Source organism: Lepus europaeus, chromosome 10 (assembly GCF_033115175.1).
Source record: "Lepus europaeus isolate LE1 chromosome 10, mLepTim1.pri, whole genome shotgun sequence".
NCBI lineage: Eukaryota > Metazoa > Chordata > Mammalia > Lagomorpha > Leporidae > Lepus > Lepus europaeus.
This window is the reverse complement of record NC_084836.1, coordinates 100,011,229-100,021,063: the sequence shown is the minus strand read 5'-3', so window position 1 is coordinate 100,021,063 and position 9,835 is coordinate 100,011,229. Positions and strand designations below refer to the sequence as shown.

The 9,835-nt window shown below is 62.1% G+C and overlaps 1 protein-coding gene across 4 annotated transcripts; it reads left to right on the top strand.

Annotated features, from left to right (window-relative positions):
• The first annotated feature begins 654 nt into the window (after nucleotides 1–654).
• DUSP15 (dual specificity phosphatase 15) lies at nucleotides 655–8,458 on the top strand. Of its 4 annotated transcripts, none has more exons than XM_062202329.1 (7): nucleotides 655–666; nucleotides 1,475–1,508; nucleotides 3,065–3,147; nucleotides 5,070–5,119; nucleotides 6,006–6,080; nucleotides 7,162–7,333; nucleotides 8,180–8,458. In XM_062202329.1, exons 1-7 carry the CDS (start codon nucleotides 655–657, stop codon nucleotides 8,456–8,458), a joined length of 705 nt encoding a protein of 234 aa, XP_062058313.1. The 4 variants fall into 4 exon arrangements, with proteins under 4 accessions (XP_062058313.1, XP_062058312.1, XP_062058314.1 ...); XM_062202328.1 differs by lacking the exon at nucleotides 655–666 and adding an exon at nucleotides 869–946; XM_062202330.1 differs by lacking the exons at nucleotides 655–666; nucleotides 6,006–6,080 and adding an exon at nucleotides 903–946 and having other exon boundaries at nucleotides 7,170–7,333.
• Nucleotides 8,459–9,835: the final 1,377 nt, after the last annotated feature.

Here is a 9,835-nt window from a genome sequence, read left to right as displayed (position 1 = left end):
AATGGAAGGAAGGAAGGAGGGGATGGAGGGGGGAGGGGGGACAGAGGAAGGAAAGGCAATACAACGCAAGGTAAGGAAGGAAAGGTTGATGGGTGGGTCGATGGACGGGTGGATGGGGGTGATGGATGGATGGGGGCTGATGATGGATGGGGTGATGGCTGGCTGGAGGGATGGGTGGACGGGAAGGCGTCTGGGTGAGTGGGGGTGAAGAGGGTGACCCGTGAGTAGGAGGGTGGCAGCGGGGATGACGAAGAGCTGAGCATGGCAGCGTGGGAGGGAAAGGAATTACCCACTTTCCTCCTCACCAACAGAGTCTGAAGAGCAGAGAGCCCTCAGCCAGGGCCCGGCCCCATCACGTTTCTCTAGAAATCCAAGGGCACGGACGCTGGTGTTCAGCCCCTGGCGGCAGGAAGGTCCAGGCAGGGCCGGAACCGGGAGGGGAGGGCGTCTCGGGCCGGCTAGGGGGGCTCTTCGCGGCATCCCCTAGCCGCCCGCGCCTGACACGGCCAGGGTGGGGGCGTTGTCCCCGCCCCCTCTCCGGAGGTGGCGCCCCTCGCGGACCCAACAAGCTGCCGTTGTCCCGCGGGCCCGTGGGCTCGGCACACTGGGGCTTTGTCCGGCCCCCCGACACGACCCACGGGGGGGGGCCCCCACATGACCGAGGGGGTAGGAGGAGCCTGCGGCGGCGGTGGCGGCAGCGGCGGCGGCGGCTCCACCTTCACTTCCCTCCCGGGCCGGGGGTCGGCGGGCGGTGGCGGCGGCGGCAGCGGCGGCGGCTGGACAGGGCTGGGCAGGGCCGCAGACGCGGGGCCCCCTGTTCCCCGCTAGGCTCCAGGCGCCGGGCCTGGGCCATCAGGGCAGCTGTGACTCGAGCGCTTTCCGGGCTGCGAGCTGGGGGTGCGCCCGGCCCCCCGGGCCCGGGACCATGGGAAATGGCATGACCAAGGTAGGGGTGGCGGGGCCCCGGGCTGGGTCGGTGCCTGCCTCTGAGCCCTGGGTCCCACTAGAGCTGTGTGGCTTGGGAGACCCGCTGTGGGTACCTCTGAGCTGCCCGCCTCTCTGCCTGTGTGTGTCTGTGACTGTCCCCTGCTGTGTCTGCCACTCTCCGACCCACCTCTGCCTTGTCTCCGGCTCCCCCAGGGCCCTGACCAGCACTGTTTGCCCACCCTGCCCCACCCTGCCCTGAAGGACCCTCCCCCACCCCCACCCCACCGCCGTGTGCCCTCTCGCCTCCTGCAGGCAGAATCCCCCAAGCTCACCTCTCTGCACCCCACTCCTGTCTCCTCCTCCCTCCCCTCCCGAGGTCCGTCCTGTCCTCAACCTGCCCCTCTTCCAGCCTCCCCAGCTCCTCTCACAGAGAGAGGGATGGAGGGAGGGGAGAGCCTTGAGGGCCTTTCTTAGGACCCACAGGCCGCCAGGGAGTGGGAGTGGGAGTGCAGCCCCAGCCACTGACCCCTGCCTGTCCTTCCTGCAGGTACTTCCTGGACTCTACCTCGGAAACTTCATCGGTGAGCACTGCCCACTCTGCCAAGGCCATGGCACTCTGCCTGCCCAGGCCTGTGGCCACCATTCAGGCCTGGCCCACGCACCTTAGACACACTCAGGAATGGGGCTGGGGCCGGGGCCCCACGCCAGGCTGGGAGGGTGGAAGGGCTCATGGAGTACCGGGGGCTGCAGGGGCAGCTGGGGTCAACCCCAAGTATGAGGCGCAGGAAGGGAGGGTCAGGGGCCTGGTGCTGACACCCCCCACCCCCACCCCCTTCAACCTTCCCCAGATGTCCCACCATGAGGTCAGAGGGGCAGCACAAAGGGCTCAGGAGCCGAGCTTTGGACCTGGGCAAACGTGCACCTGCTCGGAGCCTCTGCCTCCTCCTTGCACACAAGACCTACCAGTCTCTTCCACCTGCAGGTTCTAGACGGGGTATCTTTGGGGTGTCACTTCTGGCTGGGAAGCTGAGCACTCCAACCCCACAGCCTTGTCCTCCGAGGCCCAGGACAGGGTCCTGAGTGCCGCTGCCCCCACCTGCCACAGCCCCCGAGACAAGCGGCTGCAGAACCTGGTGCCAAGCGTACACCCTCCACCTCCTCCCCTTCCACAGCCTTCAGCTGGGGGACCTCCACCCCCTCCCTGCCCTCAAGGGCTCTCAGCTGGTCAGGGATGGGGGCAGGCAGCCTGGGCACAGACCTGTGGCCACGGAGTAGACAATGTGTGAGAGCCAGGCTGATTCGGAGCTTGGGAGCGCCAAGCAGGGGAGTCACCTCTGTGGAGTCAGCTTTAGACAGGGAGAGGCTCGCCCCTCATCCCTTCCTGCCTCAGGCCCCATTGATTTCTGTACCTGGCAAAGCAAGACCCGGTCTGTTTTTCCAGTGTAGCCCCAGGAAAGCCATGAGGCTGCCCCCCGCCCCGCTGCAGCTGGGACGCACCGAGGGTGCTGAAGGAGGAGGAGGACACAGGAGAGGGGGCGTGTGTCAGCGACTGTGTCCTGCAGCCCCTGGGGTGACTGCGGAGAGCACTGTGGGACATACCTGGCAATAATTACCGTGGAGCTCTGTCAATGCATTTATCGTGTGTAAAACCTCTTCTGTATACCGTTCTGGAAGCTGAGTGGCCATCCTTGGCCGCGAGTTCACAGACCTTCTGGTGGGCGGCTGAAATGCAGACCCACTGTGACCTCTCCAGCCCTTTTCTGCCAGACAGGAGGCCGTTCTCGCTCATTCCCTATTTCTGGAACAAGCGCATCTGCAGAGAACAGACTCCACACGCCGCTCTCCGAGTGAGCAACCACTTTTCCTCGAAGGAGAATTGCTAGGTCCAAGGATGTGCTGGGGCTCCTAAGCAAGACCTGAGGCTGCTGGGCTCTTAGCTGTGGGTGCCCCAGAAGCAAGACAGATGCCTAGGGGCGTGGGGCACCTGTGGCTCCTGGAGCAGGCAGTGGTAGGGGTGGGCCAAGGTGGACTGGGAGATGTGGGACGGAGAGCCAGGCAGCCAGCTCCCCCTGCACATCAGGGACAAATAAGTCACACCTGCCAGCCTGCTCAAGCCCTCCCCCCCTGTTTCTTTCAGATGCCAAAGACCCGGATCAGCTGGGCCGGAATAAGATCACACATATCATCTCTATACACGAGTCACCCCAGCCTCTGCTGCAGGTACTCCCTATGCCTCCCAGGGCTGTGCCCAAGTGGGCAGGGTGGGCTGCAAGCTCTCCCCTCCCGAGCGGGCGATGTGCTAGGGCCTGTGCCACCTTCTGACCCGTGCTCATGTCTGTGGTCCTGACCACGGGACTGTTTGACACTGCCATCCCCAGCTGGCCACTGAGGCCCAGGGAGGTAAATGAACACACTACGGTTACACCACTGAGAAGCTGAGGAGCTGGGATTTGAACACAGAGGGCTCGCACCGGACTGTTCAAAGGCCACCATATAGGCTTCCCGTTGCCCACGTGGATGGATGATCCCAGATGGATGATTCTGGGTTCTGTGTCCTACGTGCAACCTTGGTCTGTGACTTCTCATCTCTGGGCCTTTGAGCCCAGAGGCTGCTGTGAGGATGCAAAGCGGCTTGGGGTGGTGAAGATATTCACACAGTTCAGCCTGGGCCTCACTGCGGGGGTTGATGCTGGAGTTTATCGAGTCTTGGAAAAGGCAGGTGGGGGTGTTGGGGTCCAGGCAGGAAGTCCAGACTACACCTGGTAGTCAGGAGGCCGGATGCGCGTCTTCACCATTTATTCTCCCTGTGACCTTGGGTGCAGGGCTTCATCTCCTTGAACCTCAGTTGGGGGATCTGTACAATGGGAGTTTTATAATACCCACTTCCCCGAGTTGCTGAGAGCTGCATAATAGATACACAACAAACGACAGTGAAATGACAACAAAGTAGTAACCGTCCCACTCCATAAACGCAGCCCGTCCATCCGTCTGTCCGTCCATCTGCTGAAGGAGAACTGTGGTGGGGATAGCCTCGAGCCCTCAGGCGGAGACCAGGTTCTGCCTCAGACTGCTGAGTGGCCTTGGGCATGGCCACCTCCTCTCTCGGCCTCAGCTTTCCCCTGAGGCCAATCTGATGGTCCCCAAGGGCAACCCGCAATTGTCTGTGATCTTCAGTGCCCTTCCAAGAACACAAGTCCGGGCCAGCCGAGTCTGGGTTTGGAGTTCTCGGAGGACACATTCCCAACAGCACGTGTGGGAAGGTGGTCAAGGCCGGGTGGCATGGAGCAGCCGCTGCTACCGAGGCCCTGGCTCCCACAGCCCTGCCCTCTGCTCACCAGCACCTCTCCCTGCCCCCATCAGTCGGGGTTGACAATCCTGTGCCAACCCAAGGCCAAACGTGTTGCAAAGTGAAACTGCAAACCTTGCAAAAGATACAGGATTTCATGACCTTGGGGGAATTTGAGTTCTGAGAAGGCCTGGAATTTCACACAAAGCCACGGTCAACTGTGGCTCTGGCCTGTGGTCCCTCAGCCAGTGGCCAGCGACACACCAGGCACCTGAAAAGAGCCACTTGAATGTCAAAGCGGCACGGGAGGACCTTGAGAAAAGCAATGAGGTCCCAGAAGCTGGGCAGAACTAATCTTCAGACACTGTACGAAGGTTAAGCCTCAAGCAAAGGGTAACATAGCAAGTTTGTTGGGAAAATTACTGACACTTTGTTCCTTGGTTATTCTAATAATTAGCACAGATTTGTAACCAGAATTCACGAATTTCAAACTTGTTTTCCTAACTTTTGTTTCTCCTAGAGACAATCGTATCTGCTTTATCTTTCCCGTCATTTTCATATCTCCGCTTGGGAGGGAGTCACTTCAGCAAGGCCCTTCCCAGCCCAAGACAAAGGCTCTGTGGGGCTTTTTTAAATGAAGTCCTCATATCTAAGTCCTTTATGGGTTTAGTTCACCATCTGCTCAGAAGGTTCTGGGGTCACAAAGTCAGAGGGGGCAACAGTGGCCCAAACAGGCAGGAACAGGGCAGAAACAGGGCTGGGGTGTACGGGACTGGGGAGCTCAGGGTGGGGAGGCGGGGGGGGGGGGGCGGGGAGGCGGGGCCAGGCAGAAGCCTGACATGCTTTGTCCTTGCAGGATATCACCTACCTTCGCATCCCAGTGGCTGACACCCCTGAGGTACCCATGTAAGTTCCCCTGGATGGGCCAGCAGATGGACAGGTGACAGCTGCCTCCTGTGTTGAGGGGAAGGGAGGAGTTGTCACCGGGGATCACCCAGACATAGTCACCCCTGGCCAAGAAAATCTCCCCAAGCCTCAGGCTCCTCAGCTTTGAGAGGGAGAAGGTGCCCTATCTCGTGGGATCAGATGCACCTGCTCCACCTGTCCCTGACCTCGGACTTGAGACAGCTGGGATCCTGCCAGGCTTTGCCATTTTCTTACTGTGTGACCTTGGGCAAATCTCTTCCCCTCTCTGAGCCTCATCTGTAAAACAAGGTATGATGAGACTCAAGGAGGCTGAGATCAGACGCTGCAAGGTTGAGCTGTAGGACAGGACCTGGTGTGTGACAACGGGGGCTCCACATGCAGGATCTCTGTGTTGTTAGCATCAGTGCCTGCCAGCATGGGATGGACCCAGACAGAACCCCCGCCCCTGGGGAATCGCCCTCAGCCCGCTGCTGGCCATCACTGGTTTGTCACAAGTTCTGACTGCAGACCCCAGAGGAGTGGGACCCCTGTGTCTCCCTCCTCCCTCCCATTTCCTTGAAAGCCACAATAACCCAGCATGAAAACGGGATCCACAGGACCCACTAGCGAGATACACCTGCCTCTCTCACCTCCCGAAACACCGCCAATGTCACCCACATGCCCTCCATCTCCCACTGGGGACTTCACAAAGTCATGGAAAGTTGAAAGATAATGTGGATTTTACATGAACTGTGTGAGACCCCCTCATGCCGGTGGGCCTGAGGACCCCGGGCTCTCTGTCCCTTGCTATCCCTCGAGTGGGGAGGGGACAACTCCTCGGAGACATGGCCCTCAGTGCTCCCTACCCTGTCCCTTTCTTCTCTAGCAAAAAGCACTTCAAAGAATGTATCAACTTTATCCACTGTTGCCGCCTCAACGGGGGGAACTGCCTTGTGCACTGGTGAGTTAAGAGGGCAGTGGCTGTCCCGCCCTGAGCACCCCTTCGTCCCGTGGGGATGGTGGGACCCTGGAAGTGATCTTGCCGAGCCAGCAGCCCACCATTCATCTGGGAGGGGACAAGCAGAGGCTCAAAGCAGCCGTGTGGCCCTCCTAGCCCCCTAGCTGAGGCCCCCCGAGACTCAGTTCACTCATCTGTGAAGTGGGGGAGCGATGCCGAGCTGAGCGCTGTCGCGAGGCACAGTGGAGGTCAGGCCTTTGAGGCAAGGGTGCAGGGCAGTGGGAACCCAGGCTGGGAGACGGATCTCTGTGTTGGGGTGCCACCGGCACAGCTGAGGTCATCCTCACCGAACACCGGGGCTCTGCCCGGCCCAGCCCAGCCTGGCTGCCACAGCTCCCACTGGGAGACCGGCTCCCAAGCACTTGGGGCCCTGCCACCCAGGTGGGAGACCCCATGAAGCTCCTACCTTTGGCGTGGCCCAGCCCTTCTGGGGAGTGAGCCAGCAGATGGAAGCTCGCTCTCTCTCTCTCTCTTTCAAAGCAAAGCCTTGCCTCCCACCTGTCTCTCTCCTTCCCCCACTGCAGCTGCACACTACCCCGAACATTCTTGACTCAGCTTGATGTCACTTCCCCCCAGTGTCCCCTCTCCCTCCCCCCACCAGATTAAGACCTCTCTCCACACAGACTTCCTGGCCCTCCCAGCTTCAAAGCCGTTGTCACTTCTGGAAACGGCCTCTCTGGTTCATGTCTGTTCCTCCCCCCATGCTGTCAACTCCGGGACACTCTGCCTGTTTTACTCCCCCACTGAAGCCCAGTGCCTGGAACAGAACAGATGATCAGGAGGTGTTTGTGGAAGAATGAGCGATGTTTCCAAGCCTTTGGTGTAGAGTGGCAGGGGATACTCCAGACAGAGGGAACAGCATGAGCAAAAAAGAGTCTGGCGGTGGGCAGACAGGCAGGTCCTGGCAGGTTCTTTGCTGCTGGGAGTAGGGTGGGGGTGGGAGGTGCTGAAGTGGGGTACATGCCTGGGACTGTGGAAGGGAGTGGACCCTCCCTGAAGCCTGGGGGGTCGTTGGGGACCCCAGTTTTGCAGGTATCTCTCGCAGCACCACCATTGTGACCGCATATGTGATGACTGTGACGGGGCTGGGCTGGCGAGAAGTGCTGGAAGCCATCAAGGCCACCAGGCCCATCGCCAACCCCAACCCAGGCTTTAGGCAGCAGCTTGAAGAGTTTGGCTGGGGGAGTTCCCGGAAGGTAGGTCCTGGGGCGGGGTGTGTGGGAGGGGGCGCGGGGTGGGAGACCCTTCCTCCTCCTCCTCCCCCTCGGACCTCACCAGCACTGCCTGGAAAGAATCCAGCCTGTGCTTCGGTTTTTCTGGGGTCTCCAAATTAGGACCCTTGAGCTCCCGGGTGTAGTTTAACAGCCGAGTGCTTTTCCGTTTTTAATTTGGAATGTGAAGCTCTAAGTTTAGACCAGGCAGTGGGCCCTTCCCTGGACCGGGGCTCCCCACACTGCCCACTGCCTGCTCTACCCGCGGGGAGCCTGGCTTTCGGATGTCTGACCCCTGCGGGGAGACCCGTCCATGCCCCCTCCTGCGCTGGGTCTTTGGAGAGGCCCTGGGGTGACACCTCCTGGGCAGATGGTACATGGAAATGTCAGAGCCTCAGGCCTCCCCGGGAACAAAGGCTAAAGGGCTGCGGGAGTGCGGAGAGAGAGGAGAGCGCGCGCCAGAGCCCGGGAGAGCGGTGGATCCAGGCAGGCTCAGCAGGTGGCCGCTGCTCCCCTGCCGGGGCGCGTAGGCGCAGGGCTGCGCTCGGAAATGGCTGGGCGGGGAAGAAGCCGTGCGTGGGTGCAGCCCCGGAGCCCTCGGAAAGTGAATGCGCGGGGACAGGGGAGGGGCCCGCGTGGACCACACCGTGCAGGTCCGGAAGATGGAGCACCGAGGGCAAGCCGGTTCCGAGAGCGCGGAGGCGCCCACCGACCGGGAGAGGGGCTCCGGGCGGGCGTGTTAACTCGGGAGGGGGGCTCCGGGCGGGCGTGTTAACGCGGGAGGGGGTGGGGCCGAGCGCTGACCCCGCCCCTCCCGCGCGCCCACCCCAGCTCCGCCGGCAGCTGGAGGAGCGCTTCGGCGAGAGCCCGTTCCGCGACGAGGAGGAGGTGCGCGCGCTGCTGCCGCTGTGCAGGCGCTGCCGCCAGGGCTCCGCGACCTCGGCCGCCTCCGCCGCGCCGCACGCGGCGGCCTCCGAGGGAACCCTGCAGCGCCTGGTGCCGCGCTCGCCCCGGGAAGCCCACCGGCCGCTGCCGCTGCCGCTGCTGGCGCGCGTCAAGCAGACTTTCTCTTGCCTCCCGCGGTGTCTGGCCCGCAAGGGCGGCAAGTGAGGATCCCGCCCCGCCGCGGCTCCCTCTCCTCCCGACCGGTCCCCTTCGCGGGGCTGCCTGGGCCGCCCACGGCCAGGACGAGCCCCGAGGCTGCGGGAGCCCGCGCGGCCTGATCCCCGCCCCCGCGCGTGTCCGCGTCGGCGGCGTGTGCGTCTCCACCTGTGCGTGTGTCCGGGCCGGCCTGCTGCAGCCACCTGGTGCCTTAGTCCTTGGGCTGGGGGAGGGCTCCGGGCCTCCACTCGCAAAGGCGGCGGGAGTGGGAGGGGAGTGGGGTGCGGGTAGGGGGTGGGCGAGCCTGGAGGATATTAAAGATACACAGAAGCTGCCTGTCCGAGTGCCTTCCTGTCACTTCAGCGAAGGCCAGGGGCCTGCAGGGACGAGGCTGGGAGAGTTTGCCTGCCCGAGGGACCGGCATCCCGCGCCCACGGCAACCTGCCCAGCTGAAGCCTGGGACCACACGCCCCTCTCCATGGCCCGCCCTCCCTGTCACTCCCGGAGGCGGGTCTCCCCAACTCCCACCTGTTCACCAACACCAGCTAGTAAGGTAAGGCGGTGCCTGCCCCACCCTGCCATAGGGAATCTCAGGGAGGACCCTGGGGTGCAGAGAGGCCAGGCCGCTCGCCCACGAGCACACAGCTGGGGCAGGGCCGGCTGCAGGTGAAGCCTGCGTCCCGCGGTGGAGCTTAGGAAGCAGCTGCTCTGGTTTTGGCGAATCTACCCCTGTGGTGGGAACGGCCCTTCCCAACTAGAGGTTGTTATTATTATTTTTTTTTTTTTTTATTTTTTGGACAGGCAGAGTGGACAGTGAGAGAGACAGAGAGAAAGGTCTTCCTTTTGCTGTTGGTTCACCCTCCAATGGCTGGCGCACTGCACCGATTCGAAGCCAGGAGCCAGGTGCTTCCTCCTGGTTTCCCATGTGGGTGCAGGGCCCAAGCACTTGGGCCATCCTCCACTGCACTCCCTGGCCACAGCAGAGAGCTGGCCTGGAAGAGGGGCAACTGGGACAGATTCCAGCACCCCGACCGGGACTAGAACCCAGGGTCCCGGCGCCGCAGGCGGAGGATTAGCCTATTGAGCCACGGCACTGGCTGAGGTGGTTGTTATTTTTAAAGATTTACTTATTTGAAAGCAGAGTGACAGAGGGGAAGAGACACAGCGCTTCCATCCTCGGGTTCACGCCCCAGGTGGCTGCACTGGCTTGGGCTGGGCCAGGCTGAAGTCGGCAGGCTGGAACTCCATCCTGAGCTCTCAGATCTTCCACGTGGGCGGCAGGGGCCCAGGTACTGGGCTGATGGAAGGGAGAAGCCGGCACTGGGATCAGCACTCTCACGCGGATGCCAGCGTGGCCATCAGTGGCTCAGCCCCCTGCACCACAAC

What these genes read in the sequence shown, in the direction of transcription:
- DUSP15 (XM_062202328.1), top strand. Translation starts at nt 926, where the DNA reads ATGGGAAATGGCATGACCAAG. An exon ending in GACACCCCTGAGGTACCCAT is followed by an intron (nt 5,120 to 6,005) that starts GTAAGTTCCCCT and finishes TTTCTTCTCTAG; the next exon opens with CAAAAAGCACTTCAAAGAAT. An exon ending in GCTGGGGGAGTTCCCGGAAG is followed by an intron (nt 7,334 to 8,179) that starts GTAGGTCCTGGG and finishes CGCCCACCCCAG; the next exon opens with CTCCGCCGGCAGCTGGAGGA.